This window comes from Fistularia commersonii, chromosome 17, assembly GCF_037954325.1.
Source record: "Fistularia commersonii isolate RoL2024-O1a breed Wild chromosome 17, RoL_Fcom_v1.0, whole genome shotgun sequence".
Classification (NCBI taxonomy): Eukaryota; Metazoa; Chordata; class Actinopteri; order Syngnathiformes; family Fistulariidae; genus Fistularia; species Fistularia commersonii.
The window spans coordinates 11,907,055-11,934,157 of record NC_141300.1 but is presented as its reverse complement, the minus strand read 5'-3'; the positions used below and the strand labels follow the sequence as shown (position 1 = coordinate 11,934,157).

Sequence of the window (27,103 nt, the reverse complement as noted above, 5' to 3'; positions counted from 1 at the left end):
TTAGCCCCCCCAAAAATCCATAAATTAGCCGCATCATTGTTTAAGCCGCAGGTTTATAATCAGGAAATTACGGTAGTGCTTTGCAATGAATTCACCCATTCACACAGAAATGGTGGGCCTGCAAGACTCCAACCAGGGACGCTCGGTTGGAAATCCAAGCGGCAGCCTTAGGATTGTACCCCGAACCCCTCGGTTTGAATTTTAGCCCCGAGCTAGCATTGCAGGCGGTGAAATTGGCGATTAATCTGGTTTTAATGAGCGTGTGATTGGAAGCACCAACTCTCATTCACAAGGGTTTCTGCAGATCATTAAAAAGCTTTAAAAGCCACTAAATAGGGAATGTTAGCAAAAAAATACCTGAGACCTTGAATAGCTTTATAAAGCATTCAATATCAAGAGGGATTGAAAATCGAAATACACCTGACGGGGGGATAAAAACAATTTAATAATTTTGATTGTAATAGTGTGATGATTGGTGACCATTGACAAGGGGAACCCTTTAATTGACCATTGGCTCCAACGCTTGTGGGAGGAAAACCAAAAAATTTGAAAATAAATCTAAAAAAAAAAAAGATTGAATTACTAAGTAATAATAATAATGAAAAATAAATCTGCATTGATAATCATACACAAATTTAAATCCCTGTGAGTCTTTCGTACAAATCTTCAAAAGTGTGAAAATCTATTCCAGATCTAAAAGATTGACACCACTGTAAATAATTGTATCCGCAGCTGGACTTGGGCATTAAATGAAGTTTAAAGTGGCATTAGAAGGCATTAAATCAGATTAGCTGATACCTGCAGAAACCCTGTTCACACATCATGTAGATCACAACCATTACGAGGGTGTGAATAGAAGTCTCTTTCCTCCGCCAGCCTGCAGGCTGCACTTGATCCAGTCTGGTTAACAGCCTCTGGTCACGAGGACTCCTCTCCCCCTCGCCCGAGGACCCCCTGCCCACCACGCTTTAGCCTGGATTTAGTTCCTTCGCGGTGTGGAACTTCAGCCTGAGCCGCGGAGTTCCACCTCCGGCCCCCTCCTCTTCCGCTTTTGCTCTTTATCTCGGCCCGACCACATGTTTGTCCTGCACCTCCTTCTTTAATTGGGGCCTTTGTGCCGCAGCAAACGGCACATACGGGATTATATGCTTTTTCCCTCCTTGGGAAAAAAAAAAGCCTTTATTTTTAAATGCAGAGGCCGATCTAAGTCTAACGTTTGGCTGCCGGATTCCGGGATTCGTGTGTAGGTTCAATACGGCCGTTGCAACACCTCGTGTCTTCTAGTATAACCAACCGGCCTGGGATCAGTGACCTCTGCTGATCCCGGGTCAAATCTGCCTCCCGGTCACGAGCAGGAACATATTTATACGATATGCACTGTGAGGGTGATGTTTAAACATAGTTGGCGTCTGCCGCTGATTTTCTGCTGGTGCAAAAGCGAGTGATTAGAACGTGGTGAATGATGCTCAGCAGGGGGTGAACGTTACGTTTGCCTGTCTTTCGGGGATTGCTGTTCTATAAAAGCAAGCTCTTAAAGTGAAGTTTGAAGTTCAAATTCATTCGTCCATCCATTTTCTGTATCTCTTATCCTGCACGCAGGGTTGCGGGAGCGCCTGTTTATGTATCATAGAGAGACATACAACCATTCACCCTCTCATTCAGAATCAGCTTTTATTGTCACTGAAACATCACGGTTACGTCTAAATTATTTGTGCTACTCTCGTGGTACAACGTATAAGCAAGGTCAAATTATAGCAAGAAAGAAAATAAGGAATGTATCCTCCTCTCTCAGACCAATTACCTTCATATCCTCTCTCACTACGTCCATAAATCTTCTCTTTGGTCTTCTTCGAGACCTCCTGACTGGCAGCTCCAATTCCAGCATCCGTCTACCAATACATTCAATGTCCCTCCTCTGTTCATGACCCGACCATCTCAGTCTGGCTTCTCTGACCTTCTCTCCAAAACATCTAACATGTGCTGTTCCTCTGATAGACTCATTCCTGATCCTCTCCAACCTGGTCACTCCCAGAGAGAACCTCTCTGTGACCTCTAGTTCTGCCTGCTGTCTTTTTGTCATTGTAACTGTTTCTAGTCCATACAGCGTCGCTGGATGCACTATATCACATAGTACCCCTGATACTTTTCTCCACCCATTCTGACCTGCTTGAACCAATTTCTTTTCTTCCCCATTCTCTGTTGCGCTGGACTGTTGACCCCAAGTACTTGTAATCCTCCAATTTCTTGATCTCCACTCCCTGTAGCCTCACTGTTCCACCCGAGTTCCTCTCATTCACACACATATATTCTGTCTTGCTGCGACTAACTTTCATTCCTCTCCTTTCCAGAGCATACCTCCACCTCTGTAGACTTTCCTCAACCTGTTCCCTGCTCTCACTACAGATCACAATGTCATCTGCAAACATCTTGGTCCATGGAGATTCCTGTCTAACCTCATCTGTCAGCCTGTCCATCACCACTGCAAACAAGAAGGGGCTCCACGCTGATCCCTGATGGAGTCCCACCTCCACCTTGAATTTCTCTGTTACACCTACAGCACACCGCACCAATGTCTTACAGCTAGCATACATGTCCTGCACCAGTTTAACATACTTCTCTGCCACTCCAGACTTCTGCATACAAAACCAGAGTTCCTGTCGTACGCTTTTCCTAGGTCAACAAAAACACAATGCAGCTGACCTTCTCTGTACTTCTCTATTAGCATATAACATATTTATTAAACATCATATAGAAATACACAAACATTCACCCTCTCGTTCCCAGCTCACATAGAGACAAGCAACCATTTGCGAACAGTAAACTAACCCATGCTGGCCTGTCCGTGTGCTTCCCCAGGGCAGAGCCCATTCTCCAGCGGATAAAGGAGGACCGGACCCGAGTGGTGTCGCCCTCCTTTGACAACATCAAGTATGACACCTTTGAGATCGAGGAGTACCCGCTGTCCGCCCAGGGCTTTGACTGGGAGCTCTGGTGTCGATACCTCAACCCCCCTAAGTCCTGGTGGGTCCAGCGCAACCAGACGGCGCCGATCAGGTAAACACAAAGAAAGGCGTCACATTCACCCGTTTCACAAAGCGATGGCGGTGGAGATGCGAGGTGCTAGTTGCTGGGACTTCAGTATCTTTGGCATAAGGGGAAGAGGAACCGGCGATCAAACCCCCAGTCTACCAATTGGAGATGCACCCGCTCCACCCAGCTGAGCTCCAGCCGCCCCAAATTCATGTAGATGAACGTGCCCACTTTGCTGCACCGCTTTGGAGATGAAACTTTGTTGCTAAGATCTCCAAGATTGCCCTCAAAGATCCAAGATCTAGCAATATCACCGTTCTTTTGGCTATTGTTTTGTTTCGGAACGGAGCAGAGATGAAATGTCGAACGAGGACAACCTCTTGACCCAGTGTGGGTTCAGTCGCACCAAACCAAGAGGGGAACTTGACTGAATCGACCAAGTAGGGGCGGAAATGCAAACCATAACTTTGAAATATTAAATCCTGATATTCCGTACATTCAGTGCTGTAAACCTCCCCTGACTTATTTAGATGTGAGACCGCCGATAAAACAACTTGCAATGGGAGCGAAAACCACAGACTGGCGGTCTCCGTCGGAGGATGATACATCTGCAGGTCCATTTCGCAGTCCAATGATGCAGCAGTTCTGGATCCAGACAGAGACCTGAGGAAACGCCCGCCTCCATGTTCTGATGAAGGGAATTACTTCCCTTCCATGGCAATCTCAAGGATGTCCTCGCACCCCCTGCGGTTGGAGGCAAGGAAGTAGAAAGAATTCCAAACCCAGAGTGCACCAACCATCTCGGCTCTGAGGCGAAATTCCCTTTCCCCCTTTTTATGAAGTCTTTATTGCGGTGAGGTGGACTACGATGACGGATGACCTTCAAACAATGAGGGTCAGATCTTTCTGTGGGAGCCCTCTCTCTCCTCTCCAGAACAATTCACCCAGCAGTAAATCTCTATCTGTCTCTGAAAGGCTCAGATCAGGGCGAGGCCGGAATTGGAGCGGCGGCTCAGGCTGGGAGACGTCCCTAATATTTTGCCCACTCCCTCGATCTCGCCTCCAAGTGCCTCCGGTGTCTGAAATGAGATGGAAATGATATTTGATCCACGGCTCGGAGAGGCTGTTGTGTTGAAAGCTGGGGGGGGGGAGATCGGGGGGGGGGGGGGGGGGGGGGTTAGCATCTATTAGCATCTTGGCTTTCAGCGTGTCTGGCTGTTTGCCAGCCACTATCCACTGGGAGGAGAGGCTCATCCGTACAAGCTGTTTTTGTAGTGCTGCTGTATTTAATTTTGATAAGAGGACACTGATATTCAGGACGGACGGCATGAATACTAATCACAGAGCTTCTTTCCTCCCACCGATCCTGTTGGAGGCTGATGAAAGATCTCTCTCCTTCCCCCCTGGGTTCCCCTCAAAGTGTCCGGAACCGTTGTTGTTGTTGTAAGAGTTGTACTACAGTTCGGCAAGAAGGGACGACACGTGTTCACAGCGTTGCATGCGGTCGGAGACCAGAGCCTCGAAGGGCGGCCGCAGGGGCCACGAGCCAAAGGGGCGGAGCCAGTGTCGGCGGATGAGCCAATCAAGTTCAAATCAAAGCTGAAGAAGAATCCAAAAACAAAAGGCCAAGCTGAAGAGCTAAGAACATACGAATAGCATGCTGCTGCAGTGATTCGCGCTTCTACCTCACAACAGGAAGGACCCTGGTTGGTTCCCCTTCCTGTACGGAGTCCCCAAACCGTAGTCCTGAACTGTACAGTTATGGAAAGCGTTTTTTACAACCCTAGAAATCCCTAAAACAACCCCCAAGGCCTCCAGAACAGCTAAATGGTCTCCAGAAGTCTCCTGTTTCTGCTTGCGTATTCTGAAATACGCAAAAACCAGGTGATGGTTTCAAACAGCTGGATTTCAGGCCTTCAACAGTTCATGGTCAAGCTTTCCATGCAAATCCGAGGAACTCGCACTTGCATTTTCAATGCCTATCTGAATGTATAGTGTCTGTATGAGGTGGATGGTGATCTGGAAAAACAGCCCAATTGGAAATGGTCTTTGCTAACTGCTTATTATGTCATAAGGAGTCATTCAAGTACTTGCTCTGGGCAGCGGAGAGTTTTGTACCTCCATCCTGCTTGATGTTCGAGCTTGCACAGAACTCCTCTGCATTTTTATTTGCGTTTCAGGAGCCCTGCTCTGATTGGCTGCTTCGTGGTGGACAGGAAGTTCTTCGAGGAGATCGGCCTTCTGGACGAAGGCATGGAGATTTACGGCGGGGAGAACGTCGAGCTCGGCATTAGGGTGAGTGTGAAGCGGAGAATCATCGCCCATAACAGTCGGGGCTGTACAACTGCAAGTGTGCGTTCCACAGCTCCTACGCTACAATCCAAGCATTTGTATGGAAGCTTCAGCTCCGTCCAGATTGAAATGTTCGGGCAGCCGAGCGCCCCTGCATACAGATACGAAGCGATGACCTTTCCTTTTTGGCAGGATGAGGCTTCATCACTCGTCCACATTATTCATTCGGTCTGAGTGCAGATGGACCGGCAGAACACGTTACATCCTAATTCCATCTAATCACGCAACATTTTTTTTCCTGATACCCATGTAAAAAAAAAAAAAAAAAAAAAATTTGGAATTTTGCCACTTTTTTCCGAGAATATTTTGGATATTCAGGTCGTCGGGTCCAGGTTGAGGGCGCTCCCTGTCCGAGATGCCTCCAACACAGCTTGTTCAGCTGAATATTTTAAATTAAGTTATTTTGTCTGTGGACGGCGCGGTGGTAAATTGGAAGATCCCCGGTTGGATCACTACCTCTTCCTCTCTGGAGTCTCCATGTTCTCCCCGTGTCCGCATGGGGTTCTACCAGGTTCCGGTCCAAACTCACGGGAGTGAATAGTTCTATGTCTCTATATGAGGCATGAATGAGAGAGTGAAGCGTTGTATTTGTTTTTCTATATGTGGCCTAACGATTTGTCCGGGGTGAACCCCGCCTCTCGCCCAATCACAGCTGCGATCGGGTCATGCAGCCCCGACTGCAGGAAAAGCGGTACGGATAACGAACAAGTGAATCTGCCGTCTTGGCCTTCTAAGCAGTTTGCACAGTTCTTAGAGGAGTTATTGGCGAGGTTTTAAACAGACAGCTGGTGCTCCATGCTCTCCACTCTCCTGTTGACTGGCAGCAGATGGACTGCTGTCAAGGTGTGATGGATTCCCCTCGTTCACCGGGTTAAACGTAACTTTCTCCAAGACAACTGGCGGTCTGTTATCACTTGTGATTTTCCCTAGAAAACACGCGTGAGTTAAATGACCCGGCAGCAGTTGTGCTGTCCGCCTGCAGAAAAAGTGATTGGAGAGTGGAGCTGAAAGGCGGCGTCCTGCAAAGGTCCAGCTGAAGGTGATGGGCCGGATTGGGAGTCGTTCTTGGATGCATTAGGTGTAGCTTTGCTCACTTTCCGACGGTACGCACTACGTCAAAGGGAAAGGGTGAGACGGCAGCTTCGACCGGCGACTCCTTCCTCACGGGTCGATGCTCACGCCGAAACACCCCGAGGGCTCCTTCTCGCTCGTTGATTTGCAGGGCAAATCCGCTGGGATGTTTCTGCTCCGCCCCGTATTCCGCCCTTCATGGACTGCAGCAGTGACGGCGTAACAACGGCATCCCTCCGCCAGTCCAAATGGGTGATGATCAGCGGAGAAGTGACATTTGTACAGCTCATTAGCCGTGACACTTCCACCCTGTCTTAGCACTGCGAGCTGGTTCGGAGGGCCGGACTCGCATCATTAGCCCGGCGGGGGCCGACATCTCTCTTTTCCCAGGCAGCGTCTCGCGACGACTAGTTATTCTGGTGTTTCACTCTTGGGTTGAGGGAGTAGGAGGCAGATGGAGAAAATTTAGCCGAAGAATCACGTTCAAGCAAGTTGGAACGAGCGGAGATAAGTGTCAGGGCTTAATGTGGGATAAGAGTGCCGTCCAGAATTAAAGGAAAGGTGAACAAGATGGTGAGACAGCGATGCTGGATAGTTTGGAGACAATGGAAGGGAAGACCGGAAGCAGAGCTTGGGGTAGCGGAGGTGAAATTGTTGAGCTTCTCTTTGGGGTGAGGAGGATAGATGGGATCTGGAATGAGTCCATCAGAGCTGTCCGGGTGTGTTGTCCTTACATGGTATAAGTAAAGTCTAGTTAAACTGCTGGTACTATAAGCGCTTCTACTAGCATTTGGTCGACCTTGAATGTCACGAAAAGTAGCCTCTCAGTCCGACGCCAGGCGACCGCTCAATCAATCGCCCGACGAGCAAACGTGGCCATTGTCGAGGGTGAGCTTGAGGACGATCGAGCCTCTGTCGTAAAATGCGGTCGGATGACTTGAATGGTGCATTCAGGGCTTATCATGCAAACGCTTTCCGGAAATAATGGCTCTCTTCGCTCCCTCACTCTCACCGTCAGGCTCAGAGTCAGTATACATGCCGGCGGCGAGGGCGATTACTGTGCTTTAGCCTTTGGAAAAAGACAAAAGTGTCGCCGTCAACCGACACCGGGTGCGCTCTGATTTGCGAGCACTTGTGCGAAGGTGATAGCGGCGACACACACAAGCTTTGTTCTAAACCCCCACGCCCTCCTCGCATTCCCCCCGACGAACAATTGTGCCCTGGCAGCAGACTGTGCACCGGAACAATGTGACAAAAGCATACCGACGGAAGGATGCACGTTCGGGCCCTGGAGGACGGCTGCTGAGCCGAGATGAGGTGAATCACAAGGCCTGTCAGGATGGCTCTTTTCACCGCCGGCGTCTCAGGATCCGAAAATCCGTCAGGATCCGCAGACGTTAATCTCAAGACCGGACCCAGTCGAAGCGGGATCTTAGTGGACCGGGCTTCGCAAGGGAGTTCCAGAGGCGTTCGAGTGGCGCAACATTTCCTTCGGACAAATCAAGGGCTTCCTTTTTTTTCTTATTCATGAAAAGGTTTCTGGCCTTGAAAACCTTTGGATAACAACTCCTTCTCTTCCTTCTGGTAGCTCCCTTCAGAGGTCATCACATCTAACCCTCTCATTTCACACCAACTCACTTTCTGTCCTCCTTGACTCCATCTTCAAACCTCCTCTCTGGCCCTCCTCTGTCCATGTCCAAACCATCTCAGTCTTACTTTATCTCCAGAACATCGAACATGTGCTGTCCCTGAGATGGACGCCTCAGTGTCTCCAAACCAGACATCACGGCTGCTCTCCCCTTCATCTTCTCCACCCGCCTGCATGCCTTTCTCCTCTTTCTCTCCACACCCTCCATCGCTCTGGACTGTTGGTCCAAAGTCCTCAAAGTCCTCAAAGTCCTCCAACCCGTATGACCATCCCATCTGGAGAGGGGAAGTTTAACGAAATCTTCCTTTGTGACAGGAAGTGGGTGTCTTGTGTGATAAGAGGAACCTCTCGGGTTTAGAAGAAGAGATAGAAATAGAACAAACAGCTTGGTTTTTTTTTTTTTTTTTCTTACATACTCAGACCTTTAGTTGAATTCGGCGCCTGATGAAATAGTCGTAGCAACGCCCCCGGGACCCGTCAGGGAACCCAATCTGTCAAACTATCCGTGGCCATTTACATATTCATTGATCTGCATCTGCGGCTTTGGAGCAAAATGGAAATATTGACTTGGTCTTGTCAGCCTTGGAGTGTTTACACTCAAGTGTGTGAGTTGTTGTTTGGCTATACTTTCTGTCATGTTCTAGCTTTAAATATCGTGGTGTCAGAGGTGTTGCGCGTCGTACTTTCAGCTTTTTCTTGACTGAGGAAGCCGCCGGAAAGCCTGGCGGGAAACAAACGGAGATGCGTCTCTTGGTTGCGGGTCGGCCAGGAGCGGTGTTTGCTTACGGAGCTCCTCCGGAGGAGAAGCGATGGGCCGAGAGAGCAGCTGCTCAGGTCTCGGCTCGACTCGCCAGGCGCCCGTTGTTCTGAAGAAATCTAGTTAAGTTCCGCCTGAGCCCAGACAGGAGCTCACTCGACACATTTCCTCTCTTTGCTTTGCTTTGCTTTCCTCTGGGTTCATCTGCCACAAGTCCAGAAACATGGATCATCGTTTCTCCGACCCTCGACGAGCCAGACGTGGGAATGAGAGGGTGAATGCATGGATGTATTCTTGTTAAAAACCTTCTTGTCGCAGCAACTGGACTTGAAATTTCTTCACTTGAAGACCTTTTACCCCTCATCCCAGAGGCTTCTTCAGGTCTTCTTCCTTAGAAAAACAGTTCTTCATATTTTCTTCATTAACTGATGTTTCTTGGATGAGGGTTGAAAACGTCTCAAGTAAAGAAAATCCAAGTCCAGTTGCTGCGACAAGAAGATTTTGACAAAAATTCCCAATGACCTGGATGGTGGAGAACCTCCACAGACAATGGATATATTTGATTGGGAGCCATATAGTATTTTTAACGTATAATAAATTAAATATGTCTCACTTTTAATGCAACCTCTGGTGTTGATGGTTTGTTCGAAGCGCCGCTTTATATTTGACCGTTTCATCTGTGCAATTTTATCATCGCCTATTAGACATACCGCTGATCCAAATCCAAAGTCCTCTGTCCACGCAGCCTGGAATGCACGGTCATCATCGTCTGTTTTTCTTTTTCGACATCTTTTCCGTTACAAGGTTAAACTAGTTGGCTTTCAGATAAAATCAATTTCTTCACCTTTACAATAACCCGGACGTGCTCTGAAGCCATTGGGTCCCGACCCGACCGACAGGTGACCCGTGAAATTTATCCTCAAAATTAATTTCTGTTGACTTTAAAATGACACAGTGCTATGAGGAAATATCACAAGTATTTTAAAATCAGTTTCAAACTGATTTTTTTTTCAACTCAAAAATGTTTGGGAGCCACATTCCATCACCAGAAGAGCCATATATGGCGCGGGAACCAGCCAACCAGCTGGTCGAAACGGACAAATGAATGGGATTGTGCCTTGTTGTTGGTCTCTAGGTGATGTTTCAATATACAAGTTGTTTAGATATTGGAGGATAAATGGCATGGATAGTGAATGAACGGATGGAGGTGTGAATGGATGACAGGCATAAAAATATAAAATATATGTATAAAAAGACACGTTTGCCAGGGATGTGTGCCTGCTAATGTCAGAGTACACTGTCGCGGAGTCTTGTTTACCGCGCGAAGCTCCAGCAGAAGGTCCTGGACCTTCGGAGCGGCAGGCTGGAAGTTTGCGCTCCCGCGAGAAAAAGAAGAAGTGTCACCAGGAAGCTATTAAATGCCTCCTCAGAGCTGAGGAGGGAGGAGGGAGCCGTGGCAGTGAGGGGGTGAAACAAGGATTCCCAGAAGGTAACGTCAGGAGAACGGATCCGTCTGTGTAGAAAGTGGTCCTTCCTGGGACGGATGAGTCAGCGAGGAGCTTTTATTCCTTCTATCCATCTTCCTGTGACCCGTCCACCTCCTCCACTGCCGTTCCAGAGACGGGCCGTCTCTTGGTTTGACAGCCTTGGACTGTAAATCCATGCAAAACGATCAGGAGGTTGTTTTTTTTTTATCTCCGAATGTGGGGTTTTTTGGGGCTCTGGACAGACAGAGGGGAGGCGCAGAGGGTGGAAGAGGAGGGTCAGAGCGATAAAGCCGAGCAGAAGATTAGAAACCTGTTCTCGTCCCGGCGGAGTCTTGATATTTATCGGCTCGGGGAATACGACGTCTGGGAAACCTGGCGGGAGACTTGTAAGAATGTGAAGAACTTTAGTGGATTTAGAAGTAAAGTTCTCGGTGCTGCAAAATAACAGAGTTTTTACCTGTGCACGTGTGTGTCTGTGTGTGTGTGTGTGTTAGGTGTGGCAATGCGGCGGCAGCGTGGAGGTCCTGCCCTGCTCCAGGATCGCGCACATCGAAAGGGCCCACAAGCCCTACACTGACAACCTGACCGCCCACGTGCGGAGGAACGCTCTGAGGGCCGCCGAGGTCTGGATGGATCAGTACAGGAGTCACGTCTACATGGCCTGGAATGTCCCGCTGCAGGTCCACACACACACACACACACACACACACACACACATACTTGAAACATCCCCTTTGGAGCGAGCGAGCTGAGGCATCCGTGTCGCCGTCCTCGGCAGAACTCGGGGATCGACCTGGGGGACGTGTCAGAACGGAAAGCCCTGCGCTCCAGGCTGGGCTGCCGCCCCTTCAGCTGGTTCCTGTCAAACATCTACCCCGAGCTGAGGTCCTACAGCGACGTCGTGGCCTACGGAGTGGTGAGCACAAGGCAGACGCACACTGACTCTTGTTAGCAAATGTTAGCCCCATGGTTGCCCAGAATTCTCAATCATTTTATTATAACTGGCATTCATGGGGATTCAGTCCACCTTATTTGGTCAATTCGGACGTCCCTCCAATCGGGAGGTCGGCGGTTTGATTCCCAGCTCCTCCTGTCTGTGTGCTAGAGTGGCCTTTGGTGAGACAATCAACCCCTAGTTGTTCCTAATATTCTGGTTAGGTCTGGTCAGCAAGTTAGGCTATGCAGTGTGTGTGTGTGTGTGTGTCTCTGTCAAAAAAAAAAAAAAAAAAAACCCTCACTAACCCAAGTTTACTGTTCTGTATATTTCCTGTGCATCGTGTATTTGCAAGTGTATTTGCAGTCCCTATGTCCTCTATTGTGAGTCGCTTTGGATAAAAGCGTCTGCCAAATGCAATGCAATGTAATGTAATGTAATGTAATGGTTAGCTGCCTTGCATGGTAGATAGGCCATGAGTGATTACTATTACTATTATTATTATTATTATTATTATTATTATTATTATAAATGATCATTAACTATAATATTAATGTAATACTTTGAATTATTATCATTATTATTGTTAATTTACTATATATAATATTAGCATTAGCATTATTAATTAGCATTATTATCAATATTAGCATTAGCATAGCAATATTAACATTTGTATAAAATATTGTTACTAATAATAATGATTGTTAATAATAATGCTGATAAATATTAATTATCATCATTGCTATTATAATAATAATAATTATAGCTGTCATCCTCAGCAGTATGGTGCCTGGTTCGATATAGACAGCAAATGAATGGATGAATGAATTAATGAAAATGATTGACATTTTATTTTTTGGGGTCTTTAAGGACACTTTACAAAACTTTAAAACATATGAAAAAGGTAAAAGATAGCTGATAGACAAATCTCTGTTGGATTTAAGATTAGAGGGGGGTAAGGTTGAAGAGATTGAGGTGGATCGCAGAGTGTCTCGACCCTCCGCATCCCATAATACTAAGGCGGGAACCAAGTGGAGTCCAGGAAGAAGACTTGATAGTTGCAAGATGAAGCAGGTGTGGATGTTGAAGTGACAGCGTTGAAGTTCAGTGGAGCTGCTGAAGTTCCCACTTATGACCCGGATTTTGCAGGAGCTGAGGTTTGTGGAGGGATTTTATTGGCTGAGGCTCCGAGTTTGAGAAGATCCTGCAGGACTTCCAAGAGTGAAAATGCCTCAACTTTTCCATTGAAGCTTAATTGCGCGAACACTCGAGGCGCCTTCTAAACCGTCGGAGGGAACCCGTTCCCCTTCCGGGGGAACTCCAGCCCCGTCACCCCCTGCCGGGAGCCGGCGTGGAGCCGCTAATTGAAAAATCACAGCGATCTGTTGATCCCGGCTGATTCTAGGCTCCTTATATCTTCATTGTGACTGTGATTCTTGCCTCCTCGGAGGATTATATTAATCACCGTCGGCTTCGCTCAGCAGGTGGAGAATAATCTTCCTCCTCCAGCGGCGTGAAGAGGTTCAATAACTCCTACCTTTATCTGCGCCTGACATCAGACGCCAGACGAGCCCCTTGTCGTCCCCCCTCCCCCCCCCCCCCCCCGTTCCAGCTCCAATCTCCAGCCGATGGAGGCTTTGCTGTTGACGCTCTTCTTCCACGTCTGAGCGAGATGATAGATTTCCCCTGTGAAGTTTCTCCCCACAAAAGAAGAAAGCAGGGAGGCGGTAATCGTTCTGTTTCTAGTAATTGTTTGCTCTTTTTAAACCCCTGAATAGATGCCGGAGAAGCGAGGAGAAAAAAAAAAAAAAAAAAAAAAAAAACCTCCAGTTTTCTTTATTTGTCCGTTTGTCGTCATGACGCCCGCAGATTCTCCACTCGTCATCCCAAGTCAAGTTGTCATGGTAACAGGGACGTTATCAACCGGCCGGCGTTGTGGTCGGAATGAGGGATGCGTCGGCGGCCGGATAGCAGACCCTGAGACAGAGCTGTGACTCGGACCGCCAAGAACGTTAAACGTGTCCAATGCGAGACCTCGGGCTTTTACTAAATTAGACCGAATAAACCGGTCTTTAAGGCAGCTTTTCTCGACAGTCAAGGGCACAAAATACAGATTGAAAAGAAACTATGAAAATAAAAAGAAAGAAGGAGGTAAAAGTAAAATGAATCATTAAAAATGCATTAAACCCACGAAAGAAAGATGGATTTTTATTTCTATGGCAAATCACAACACAGTTGTCCCATGGCACGTTCCATTTAGGACCTCACCTTTGGAGATAATCCGCAGAAATTCATGGTTCAAGCAAACGCCGTGAAGAAACACCACTTTGGAAAGATCCCAGCTCAGTGTTGGCGGCCTTCTGTCTCAACCGGTCGGGATTAAAACAGAGCAAGCGAGATCCAGCCGGGGGGTGTGTGTGCTAATGATCTCATGCGGAGGCGCTAATGGCTACATGCTAATAGCTAAAATTGTACAATAGATATAATCATCATAACAGAAAAATGCCAGATGCTGCAAATCGAGATGAGGCGGCTGTGGTGGAATGGTGGAGGGTTGGAAGAGCAGGAGGCAGGAGAGAGGTGCATCATGGGATGTCTCTCAGCAGAGTTGCAACTAGGGAATAGCCTGATGCTAACGAGAGACTTTCTCAAAGGGAAGGTTTGAAGCCTATTCTTAAACAAAGAGGGTTCCCGTCCCCCCCGCCGGATGGAGATCTTAAGACGGTTCCACAGAAGTTTTCAGAGACTCCGGGGACGGCCGGCAGCCCTGCGTCCCGGGAGATCTGACTGGGCGGTCGGGTTCTAAGAGTTCTTTGAGATGCGCCGGCGCCGGCCTTTTAGGGCAAGGAGAAGGATTATTGTGCAATGCAGAAAAAGGGATGGAGGGTGTCCGGGATGTCCTGCAGTCGGCCGTGTTGCTACTGCTCAACCCCTCCGCCTGTCAAGAGCAACGGACAGATCTGACAACCTGTTATTCCAGCACTTATCACTTCTTCTGACACATGAACACGGAACATATCGAGCGGTCAGTAGAGATTAATGTCATTGCTTTTGTATCACGGTTATTATGGCGATATATTATGTGATGGTGCAGCATCAGAGCTTCAGTCTCACAGCCAGAAGGTCCACATGCAGGAGGTTGATTGATTGGAGATCCTAGAGATGAGTGAATGAAAGGGTGAACAGGTGAATGTCTCTATGAGAGGGTGAATGGTTGGAAGTGGGAAACCCATCCATCCATCCTGACCAGATGCCCAAAGCCAACTTATCTGACCTCTCCCTATGCGAAGGAGCAGCGACTCTCCGGATGACCCAAATTCTCACCCTACCTCTAAGGGCGTGTCCGGCCACCCTGCGGAGAAAACTCATTTCGGCCGTTTGCATCCGCGATCTTGTTCTTTTGGTCACTACCCACGGCTTGTGACCATAGTGGACTTCATACAGAAATAAAGAAAAAACCACAAATTGTTTTCAGTTTTATAGAAAAAAAGAGATGAGACTATCATGAATAAGAAACTCTTTCAAGTTCTTACAATTGTAACTATTGTTCCAAAGGAAGGCGGTGCTTCACCAACCATGAATCTCACCGCACGCCACTGCAGTATAGACAATGAAATTATGAATTATATACCAAAAAATTCTTGCAACAAGACTTGTAGTAGTTGAGAAGTTGAAGCATCCCTTTAGCGTGTGACGTTTACGAGTGTGGCGGTGCAAACACACAAACAAACACGCACAAAGGCTTTTATCCATGTGAAGTTTGACTTTCTCATAACAGCAGCTGCAGAGTGTTTGCAGGTCGCTGTATTTCAGCCTCTCCGAGCCGTAATGACTCTTTAGGTTGCATTTGTCTCCACTTTAGCACATGAGCAGGGCCGAGCCACGAAGCGGTGGGTTTTTATGTACTTAATTCTAATTGAGGGACTCACAGAGGAAGCATTGCATCCATGCAGCTGCAGCTGCAGCTGCCTTGGTCCAGGAAAACCCAACAATGAAATTTGTAAATAGGCAACTCATAGACGCGTCATATGGTTCAAGACATCAGAAAGGTGAACACGTTGAACGCTTGTCATCTCGCGGAGCACTGCGATATGCAAACTTGCAAGAATTATCACGAATACCACAACGTGAATGTGGATAGTTTGCTTTGCGGTCATCCTGGTGAATACGGTTGAGTGGGTGTGGTAGTGAGGCAGAGGAGGTGCAGGTTTGGGCCACTTTTGTCAGATTATAACCTCACTTTTTCTCCTCTCTCTTTAAATGTCGCAGCTGAAGAACAGCCTAAGAGACGACCTGTGTCTGGACCAAGGCCCGGATTCTGACAACATCCCCATCATGTATCTCTGTCACGGAATGACGCCACAGGTTGGTGCCTCCCACGAAGCCTTCACCTTCACGATATCCAGATTTTCTTTTTCATCGTCTGGACAAAAGCATACGACTGGGTTCAAGGAGAGGAACTACGGTACCGGTGTGAGGCAATCTGGAGTGGTGAAGTATATTAGAGTGGTGCAAGACATGTATGACAGCTGACAGCTGAGGTGTGGCAAAAGAGTTCAAGGTGTTGAGGTGGGAGTGCATCGGGGATCTGCTTTGAGCCCATCCTTCTTTGCAATGGCGATTGCCGACTGATAAAGTCAGACGGGAATCTCCATGGACTCTGATGTTTGCAGACGACATCATGATCCATAGCAAGAGCAGGTAGAGGAGCGTGAGGAGACCAGTGTAAGGGGTGATAAAAGGAAAGATGGATCAAGACGGAGGTGAGAGCAGCCATGTTGTCTGGTTTGGAGCGACTGAGGAGAAGACAGGAAGCGGCAGAGATGAAGATGTGGAGGAAAGGAGGGTTGAGAGGATCAGGAATGAGTCCATCAGAGGGACAGCACATGTTCAATGTTGTGAAAATAAAGTCAGGGTCAGATGGCTTGGACATGGTGGAGATCTAGATAGAAGAGTGAGGTTGGAGCAAGACCAGAGGGGAGTTACAGGAAGTTAATTGGTGTGAGAGAAGGGGATGAAGAGGAGAGGTTTAGATGGACGATGATGATTGGCTGAGGCGAGCCCTGAAAGGAGAAGCCCCAAAGGAAAAGAGGATTAAGTTACAAGGAGAATAGGTTTCTGAAAGAAACCAAAGATGGGCCCGGCCATTTTCGTAAGGCAATTTCACATCAACAGGAAATGTCCGGGTTTAAAAATAGTCGCTAAAAGAAGACGTCGGTGGTGTCCCAGTCTCCGTTTAGACCAGTTACAGCCGCCTGAAATTTACATAAAGGAAAAGTCACATTTCCATAATGAGGGCGGCTAATTGCATCATTTGATGGTGTTTGTGTCTCTATCAGCCTCCTGCAGGTTTCAGCTTCGCTCTCAGAGACAGCGAAGGGTGCTGCTCCTGCCCTTTAATGAAGACACAAAAAAAAAACCACCACAGGCACTCCTTCCTCCACTTTGTGGTTCTTCTGTCCGTTTTCTTCCTTCGTTTTCCCCGATGGTCTTTTTCAGTGATTTCTCAGACCCGCAACCCGAATCCCCCGCGTGATGTAGATTGCTTTCATGTGGCCTTTTCTTGTTTAGTCCATAGTCGCCTCCTTCCCTCCCCGCGATAGTCCGACTCTTCCAGGAAATTATGTTTGCAGAAAATTGGAGAACTATTTGGTTCTTGTCCGGCTCGCTCTGTGATCATCCATTATGCGCCATCGATATTGACTTTATAAAAAGGCTTTGGCCGTTCTGGGCTACATCTTTCAATCCATTCCCCCGCGAATAAATACCCCGGACTATTTTTCTCCCCGGGTTTTCGCGCAGAAGCTCAAACCGCCGAGCTGCTGTCTCTCCGGTCCTTTTCACAGAGGGCACAATCAGTTGCCGTTGATAGATGTGATGATGTCCACTGATGGGCACTCGATGTGCACTTGATTCTGTGGACGCTATTAGCCTCATTAGCACAACCATACCAATATCATGTGCGTGTTCTATCCTACAATGAAAAGCGTTCGTGGTGAGTTCAGCTTTGGGGTGAGTGAATGAATGAATGAATGAATTAATTCATTCATTATTAATTAATTAATGAAAAAGTGCTGCAAAGTCAACCGAGTACCTGCCGAGTTTACAATCCGTGTTATTTAGAAAATAACCAGGAAACGATAAATCAAGTTCCCCGCCGGTGATCATATGAGCCCCGATTTTAATTTCTCTGCACAAAATTAAGGGATATTTCTGGGCTTTTGTTGGATAAGTCAAAAGAACAGCGGGATGTCATTAACATGCACGGATGCAAGAGGAACTAATCACTTCATAGACTGGATTGTTCCATGGTGCAATTTATACCTGGGCTAGCAGGATTAGAGTGCCTTAGCTCATAATCGCGCAAACAGTCGCAGTCTGCATCGGTGCAAAAGCTAAAGCTGTCGATCGCCGCGTTAGCAAACATGCACGGATGTGGCATTCGCCCTCCATGGATTAGATAACTGCAGGGTTTTTTTTTTTTTAAAAGTCCAACATGAATGACTCTTGTTTTTGGGGATTAATCTTAACCTCTGCTGGTTTTGCGAGAGCTGTCCGGATTCAGAGACGATTGGTCTCCAGACAAAAAGCTGCCGACATCAAAGATGGGAATAGTCCTCCGGTCTTCTTTCAACCGCTTTCCTTTATTCATGTAAAATCTCTTTTTGTAAAGTCCGTCCCTCCTATCCCAGTTCCTTCACATTCAGACCCTTTGTTCCGGCCAAGCGTTTGGATTTCCTCGGAGTTGTGTGCGCTCGCGTCCGATCGCCCGACGCAATGGACGGCTGCGGCTTTGAAAACCTCATGAACTGCAGGAAGTCAGCAATGCAGACGCTCCTCTATTTCCCTCCCAGCCACTTGACACCGGGGGGGATGTGCAGAGGGGGGCAAAGACACTTGGAGGGATGGCGGTGATAGGGCAGCCCTTTGGCAAGCTGTCAGCGAATCACTTCTTTATATCCAACACTTAATGAACAGTTATCGACCCCGTGTCTTTTTCGCAGAGCATCAGCTTTACTGTAAATCAACTCTTGTGTGCACTGGAAGGTCTCGCCGGCCAAGTGTGTTAGTCCGCTTTTTGACAGCGGCCGTGTCCTCGGAAGGAGTCGGTATAAATCATCGGCGAGTGTCTACTAGATGGAAACATGAAGCAGGGTGGTCCAGATAAGGCAGCAGAGCAGGAGGAGTTTGGGCTTACATTCTGGAGGCTGGGGCTTCAAGAAGGTGGACCCCAGTGCCGATGGAGGATGCAGAAGTCCCAAGGAGGGCTGCACCCCCGTGGAGTCCGGCATTCCCCTCTGGCTCAGCTCGGAAGAGACAGAGCTGAGTGACTTTGGCAGAGCGACCCTGAGGACTTGGGTGGCAGCAGGATCTGGCGACCTGCCCTGAAACTGAAGTCCATAATCACAACACTCATGACAGTAAATTGAGAGTGATTGATATTGTGACAAGTGGGTGGGCGGTGGGGGGGGCAGTTCTCGCAATTATCCGAGATTTCCTAAACAATTTGAATAGATTGCTTTACCCAAAAGCGTAAAGGGACACATTTTGATACCCATAAACTGCAGGGCATCTCATTAGTCAGTAGAGGTGTTAGAAAACCAGGATATGGAAGGGAGCAGGTATTGACGCAAGTGCTCAGACACCTCTGAGAGTGAGAGGTGTTTTATTGTTGGACTTTATCACTTGCCATATCAACAACGTACCCCAGAGGGGGAGACGAGCCAGCGTTTGTGCAGAGGGTTCCGTCACGAAAACTGTCTGATGTATAACTTGTGCCAAACCAAATATGTAAATCTGGTGCAAGACATGTATGGCAGCTGTTAGACAGTCGAGAGGTGTACCCTAGCCGTGTTGGAGGACTTCGAGGTGGGGGTAGGACTGGAGGTAGGATGTTTGCAGATGATTAGTCTGTTTGTGACCTGTAGTGAGAGCAGTGATCAGGTGGAGGAACACCTCGAGGTGGAGGTATGCTCTGGAAAGGAGAGGGATAAAGGTTAACTGCAGCAAGACAGAATACATGTATGTGAATGAGAGGAACGGTGAGGCTACAGGGAATGGAGATGAAGAAGATGGAGGACTTGAAGTACTCGACAGTGCAGAGCAATGGAGGTGAAGAACGTGTGCAAGAAAATTGGAATGGGAATGGGTAGAGACTTAGTGTCAGGAGTGATCAGAGTATTAAAGGGAAGGTGGAGAAGTCATGGTGTTTGGTTTGGAGACACTGAGGAGAAGACCGGGGGCAGCAGAGATGAAAATAAGGACGAGTGAGGAGGATGGAGAGGATCAAGACTTCAGGAAGGAGTGAATCAAAGATGTTCTTGAAATAAAGTCAAATTGAGATGATTTGGACGTGGACAGAGGAGGGATGGTGAAGATCCGTATAGAAAGGAGACGGATGGATGGATGGAGTGATTGAGGGCAAGAAGATGTTGCAAAAGTGGACAATAGGATGGAGGCGGATGATTGACTGCGTAAGAAAGAGAAGATCACCTTCCACAACAAACACAATGTTCTGACATTCGTTTTCCAATAAGTGTACGTGAGACCAGAAGCCATCGGGTCGAAGGTTATTGATCAGTTGACACAGTTCAAACACCGTGGGATTTGCTGGACTGGATCCGAACCAATAGTGTTTAAGCAAACAAGAGAAATGATATTGTCTTAAAAAAACAAAATGCGCGGTTCAACAATCGTTCATCGAGTGGCGGAACTGGCTTCTTTGTGTTTCCCCGCTCCGGGTTATTACACTGTTATTTTTTTTACACGCCAAGAAAATAAGCTCGCTAATATCACGGCATGACGGGGAAGTCTCCTCCACCGCGGAGACACGACGGGAAACCTATGAGCCCGTCGGCGTCCGCGCTGCCGGAGAGAGACTGATCACAACATCATTTCCCAGCTGGCAGGCGCTTCGGATGATAATAACGACCATATTTATTCACCGCGGTGAGAAATTGGCTTGGAAATTAAACACATAATAGAAATGCCAGATTCAGCGTTGGCAGGGTCGGAACTGAACGGAGGATCGATCGATTAACTCAGAATGAAGGCTTTTGATGCTTTACACCAGCAACCCGTGTGTGTGCGTGCGTGTGTCTGTGTGTTTGTGTGTGTGTGTGTGTGTGTGTATTCTAAAGCGGGAAAAGACCATCTTTAATACAGCACTTGTGTTGGAGGCAGGAAACTCAATTTTGTGGACCATCAATGGACACGCTGGAACCGAAGACATACCTTCTCTGAGTTGCAGTCGGTGAGGCCGAGACCAGAGAGAGAGAGAGAGAGAGCTGTCCTGTCAGAGCAGGAAACGGTTTATTATCAGAAAGAATATTATCTTCCTCTCTGCTCGTCTGGAGGAACCTCTTCATTATGTGCCTCCCAGCTCTTTGTGTGTGTGTGTGTGTGTGTGTGTGTGTGAGATGGAGAACTCCTGGCGATTAGTTCAGTCCAATCACGTCCCTGTTGACAGAAAGAACCATCATGAGGGTTTCAGTCATTTCTGCACTTCCCGAACAAGAGGTCTTCTGACGACCAAAGTGGCGGTTGGAGACGGGAGTAGGACTCCCATCAGATGCATCAGCAGCCTCAGTGGTGAACTTTGACCTTACCGGCAGCGGCACAGCTATCATCCGATGTCTCAAAGTAGTGATTACTGGAGTTTTAAGTGTCAGTAGCAGCCAGTGTGCTGTGCATATGCTGCAGGCGGATGCAGTGGTTTTAGCAACACAATCCACAGGGTCTTCATGAAAGGAAGAAGCATACGGGAATTTCATCTATCAGTGATGATCCCGGCATCCTCACACACTCATTCATTCATTCATTCATTCATTCATTGGCAGGATGGTAGAGCCACAAATAGAGACATGCAAACATCAGGGCAGCATCAGTTGCACTGGAAATGGATGACTGTGTCTTTTTATCTCCAAAATGTGCCACCAAGAACTCAAAAATGAAAGATTAGATCACATAGTCTTCACAAAGAAACTGCATGTGTGCGTGAATGTGTGTGTGTGTGTGTGTGTGTCTGCCTACTAATCCCTCTATTAGAGCTTTTAACAAACCGTGACGGGAGAGAAGATGGCATTAAGCCTTCTGTTAGGCGGCAGTCATCAAGATACACACACACAAACACACAGGCACACACACTAGTTTAATGGCCGTTATTAAAAACGCACACACACGCACATGTATTTTAGACGGTGCGATAATTGTCCCATCTAGGAATGTTGTGTTCCAGCGCAATGGTTAATAGTCTCATCATCAGCAGCAGCAGCAGCAGCAGCCACCTTACACACACACACACACACACACACACACACACACACATTTAGTCCATTTGTGCTGTGAATCCCCACATTCTCCTCCTCGATGTCGTCGGTCGATTTGCGCCCCGTCGATCGTAGACATTCTGCCCCCTTGATTTCCGCTCGCTGGCCGTTTTCTCAAACTGGGCCAGCGCTTGCATGAATTAACATGTCCTTGTGTTCTCCTCAGGTATGTAAAATAATTCTGTTCACCCAAGATCCACATTTGTTTCCACCCATCTTGCCTCTGTGATTAATTGGGTCTGTTGCAGGTGACCTGCTTATTCCTCAAAACATTAAAAGTGTGTGTGAGAGATAGAGAGAGAGAGAAAACACACCACGGCCCATAAATAGCCTGATTAAAGAACCCCCCTGTTGCTAATGGCGGGGTCTCATCGACCCACAAGGTGCATTAAAAATAACGAGATGATATCTGGAAACACGCTGAGAAAATGTCTGTTCCTCTATTGAAAAGTACTATTTTAAATGGAATATATTCCATTATCAGGCACAATTAGACTTTTAGAGTATTGTCGAAATGGACAAAAATAATGAAGAGGCTTCTTCTCCGTGGTTGGTCACCGGATGTCCTGCAGGTTTGTCTCTTTGGAGCTTCACTCAATACCTTCGCAGCCAGAAGGTCCCTTGAAATGAATGTATGAGACACAGTTTTTGACTCGATTAACCCTTTAGTGACGAACTGTCTATTGGTTTGAATGAGAGAGCGAAGGTTGTTTATCGTGATGTGAACGATGAATGAATTGTATGTCTCAATAACAGGGGTGTCAAACTCATTTTAAAATTTTAATGTCTCTAGACATTGAATTTAATGTTTTTAATGCTATTTAAGGCCTTAATTTTTGCTACATCTATTTAAAGACTTTTAATGTTTTTTAATTGCTATATGGTGCTTATATGTGTCTGTATGACGTACGAATGAGAGGATAAATATCGAATGTCTCTATATCAGGGGTGTCAAACTCATTTTGGTCCGGGGGCCACGTACAGCCTAATTTGATGACAAGAGGGCCGGACCAGTAAAATCATTACCTAGAAGTAACACTAAGTCCTAAATTTTTCCTTTGTTTTAGTGTAAAGGAGGTAAACAGGTAAATTATAAAAATCTTTATATGTAATGAACCGTTCCTCTAAAAAATACATGACGAATCAATATTAAAAATGAATATTAAAAAAGAATTGATGAAATTACTCCATGAAATATTGCTGGGTTAAAAGAGAAAATCTTGTAATTGCGAGAAAATTTGCTACTAGAATTTATTAGAAAGTTAATTGGTAGCATGTATAAGAGGAGGTATAATATTTACAAGGCTAATGGTGGCTATTCTGGTTATTAAATCAATGTTTTTAATTTTGCTGTTTTTTGGAGGGGGGATTTTATAGAAATAAGAAAAGAAAAGATCGTTTTAACAATGTCACCAGATGTTTTTTCATCAAAAAATCATTTCGTATTCAAATTTGAAAGCAAAACATACATTGCAAAGTTCCTTTTTCATTTTATCTTTGCCCTGTTTTTTTTTTTTTTTTTAAAAATCCACTGTATGAAAGTTTGACTAATTTTTGTTTTGAGTCAGTTTTGACTATTGACCTCGAGTTACTAATTGTCCAGACGTTTGAACGAAAAGAGTGAATGTTTTTTTTGTTTTGTTTTTTTTTTATATGATGGGTGAATGAGAGGGTGAACGATCACGTCTGCACACTGTGTGAATGAATGAATGAATGATGGTCACTGACCATTCATTCGTTCATAATCGCTGTGTCTTTCCCACACAGTGCTAATGTGTTCTTTGTGAAAGGATGGAATTTTTCATCCAGCGGTTTAAACGTTAACTTTAATATGTTGCAACAAAAGCAGTCTGGTCATTAGCGAAGGCTACTCCAACTAACCCTTCGGGGAATTATCTTTAGTATCATCATTTATTAAGATTCTTTCATGTCTGCTTGTCCTCCAGGACACTTTCAGCTTCTTCATTTTTATCTGCGAACACACCAGAATTAATCTCAAAAGACTCCAGCGGGGATCGGTTAGGATCATTCGGTAATCACATTCATTCATTCATTCATTCATTCATTCATTCATTCATTCATTCATTTTCTGTACGGCTTATCACCCTGGGTGATAAGCCATCACGTGGAGAGACAAACAAGCATTCACCCTCTCATTCACACCCTTGTTTTATTTAATTCCGTCCCTCTAGAAGTGGATTCCACCCGCCAATCGATTTCCTTTTCTTATTTCAAACAACTTTATGGAGATCATTTTTTTTTTTTAAAAAGTTGTTTTCTCTCCAGTGATGAAATGCATGATGTAAAATCCATTGTAAAACATTCATTCGTTACCTGCATCATTCACACATTGTATAGACATTTTAAACCATTCACACGTCTTATAGAGACATGCAAACATTCACCCTCAGGTGTTCAGCCATTCACTCATTCACATGTCATATAGAGACCTACGGCCATCTCCTTCTTGTTTACATGTCAAATCGAGAAATACACTATTCGCCCTGTTATTCCCGCATCTTATACAGACATACAAGCATTCACCCTCTCATTTGCATGTCGTATAGATACATTCACCCTGTCATTCAAGTCATATAGAGATGACTTTTAACCCTTTCATCCCCACATCCTATAGAGACATCATATATCATATAGAGACATACACAATTCACTCGCTTATTCAAACGTGCTGTCAAGAAATACAGCCGTTCACCCTCTCACACTTCATATACAGACATTCAACAATTCACATTTCAAACAAGAGACATACAAGCGTTCACCTTGTCAATCACAAGTTGTATAGAGACGGCCATTCATCCGCTCATTCATATGTCTTATAGAGACATGCAATAATTCACTCATTCACATCTCATATAAAGACATGCAACCATTCACCCTCTCATTCAGACATCATATAGATATATACAGTCCTTCACTCATTCCCATGTTTTTTAAAGACATGCAACCATTCACCCTCTCATTTATGCGCCTGGACAGTGTAAGGTCTCCAGTGAGGAACCCCATGGAGGCCCCACTCAGAAAGGCTGGGGTCACACAGATATTCTGTTTTGATCACCGATGTCCAATTAATTGAATAAAATTTGAATTATGCTCTTTTTTTTTTTATTACTCTTCTGTTCAAAAATCTCTGAATATTTCATGGAAGCAAAACAGTGGACCGTAATATAATGCTTTAGGAAAAAACAACCACCTCTGGTCCTTATTTCATTCATTTATTCAAGCTCTCAAAAATTCACAACGAAACATGTTTTCGGTGTTGGTGTAAAAGTGCGCGTCAGAATCCAGTTCAGCGTTTTCCATTTTTATCCCCGCCAGCAGAACGTCTACTACACCAGCTCCCTGCAGCTGCGTCTGGGCGTCCTCAGTCCCACCATCGACGACGACGACAACAAGTGCATGGTGGACGTGAACAGCAGGCCGCGGCTACTGGAGTGCAGCTACGCCGCTGCCAAGCATATGAAGCTCGGCTGGATCTTCACTCCGGTAGGCATGGATACACACACACACACACACACTTTTGAGAGGCTCCTTTATGTTAGTCACCGGGTCCTGAGGTCCAAGATCACCTTCAAAATACTGCAAAATACTGTGTGTGTGTGTGTGTGTGGGCGGGGGGGAGTGGCTGCTAATACACTCATACAATATACGTCTTATATTCATACATCTTTGTAGTTTTATATTATATTTTTCATACTTTTATATCCTTATTTTTAGCTCACTCATGTGAAACACTGCTGGGGCCTATGGGCTTGTTTTTGGAACTGAACATTCCTGGTTCCTCCTAGCATGTCAAAGTGTTGTTGGGCAAGATCTATCTATCTATCTATCTATCTATCTATCTATCTATCCATCTATCCATCTATCCATCTATCCATCTATCCATCTATCCATCCATCCATCCATCCATCCATCCATCCATGTGTCAGATCACGTTGTGTTCCAAGTCGATCGGATCAATGACTGATTGCTATTGATAGATCTGATGGGTTCTGAGGACGGGTGGGAGAACGCCCGGAACAAAGGAGATGGGGAGGGGGGGTCAAACGGAGAGGTGGCCGCTCAGCGATCATGAATTATTGATGAAGAGATTCTTATTTTTTCGGTTATTGAAAGTCGCTTCAGCCCGTGGGAGTGAGAGAGTGAGGGTGTTTCCTGACGTGTCCCATCCGTGGCTCTAATTGAATTTGTCCCTCGCCCGCCGGGCTGGGAGGGTTTCATCCGATTAAAAGTTTATTGCAGCGACGCGGAGCTAATAAACCCGCTGCGTTGAGCAGCGACCGCGCAATGATCCCAACGCTCAATCACACGGATAAACGGTGAAAGCGGCTCCTCGGTAATCCGGCGGATTCAGCGAAGGAGTGGGATGAATGTGTGAAGACAAACAAGCTTTGGTCTGCACCGCAACTCCAAGTTCTTCAAATCCGGACGGACCTCCTCCTTCTTTGGGCTGCTGAATCATCTGCCTCCATCTAATTCTCTCCTCTCAAACTGAGTATCTTCTTCTCTTCCTGCTCTCCATCCATAAACCTCCTCTCTGGTCTTCCTCTAGACCTCCTCCAACCTCAGCATTCTTCTAACCAGATCTTCACAGGTCCTCCTCTGTCCATGTCCAGACCATCTTGGTCTGACTTTAACATTGAGGTGGAAACTAACACAGTATTCATAAAATAATAACCATGCACTATCAGATGGTGTTTCTATCTTCTCCCTGCATTGTGAAGAACCCCGTTAGCTGTTAGCTAACTCCACGCTTATTTGGTCCAAATTGTACCTGTTCCTCTGCGAGCCCTGGACGCCCCTCCGTGGCGTAGCAGACCAGAAAAGCTCGGACCTCTTTGTCACTCCGTTTCTTGCTGCTTATTTGTCTCCAGAAAACATCTGACCAGTGACCAGGATAGCTTTTCAAGATAGTTCTCCAGAGTCCAAGAAGTATCTGGTAGTGGATGTGGCGTATGAACTTCCACCAACCATAGAAAGACCCTGCCTTGGAGTAGAACCTAAGATGGTCCTCTTCTGTGCTAATTGATGGGGAAGCAATATTTTCTTGATAAGGTTGTAGGAACTGCAAAAAGTTCCTCCAGTGAGAAAACATCTCATGGTCTCACAGCAAATGAGGACTTTTCCACCAGCCGTGTCAGGACATTCCACACTTTCCAACTGAAGCGAAGCTCTCAGATAGTCCCCACCTTTTTAACTGACACACATGGCAGCTTCTCGAAAATGAAGAAGAAGAAGCAGTAAGTGATATAAAGCAGCAAAAAGATGCTGCTTTCCTTTATGAAACCTATGTCAATCTTCAACGCGATGGACACTGCGTCTTTACTGCCCAATCAGGAGCCTCCTCTCCATCACGCCCCACCAGCCCAGGCCTCCCATTGGTCCAGAATAAGCACCTTTAAATAGATCCAAAAAATCAGGTCGTCTTTTTTCAGGTTTGAGACTTTCGTCGGCTGCGAACGTCATGTTTAGAAACTG

General features: G+C 46.3%; 1 protein-coding gene across 2 annotated transcripts in view; it reads left to right on the top strand.

Annotated features, from left to right (window-relative positions):
• Positions 1–27,103, top strand: part of LOC147225196 (polypeptide N-acetylgalactosaminyltransferase 18-like) — an 87,844-nt gene that overhangs the window by 57,512 nt on the left and 3,229 nt on the right. The window contains exons 5-10 of one of the 2 annotated variants that reach the window (XM_086163952.1): positions 2,857–3,054; positions 5,211–5,325; positions 10,840–11,025; positions 11,124–11,261; positions 15,549–15,644; positions 24,947–25,111. In XM_086163952.1, coding sequence (XP_086020078.1) covers positions 2,857–3,054; positions 5,211–5,325; positions 10,840–11,025; positions 11,124–11,261; positions 15,549–15,644; positions 24,947–25,111 — 898 coding nt within the window. Of the gene's footprint in view, positions 1–2,856; positions 3,055–5,210; positions 5,326–10,839; positions 11,026–11,123; positions 11,262–15,548; positions 15,645–24,943; positions 25,112–27,103 lie in introns of both variants that reach the window. The other variant, XM_086163951.1, reaches the window with a different exon arrangement.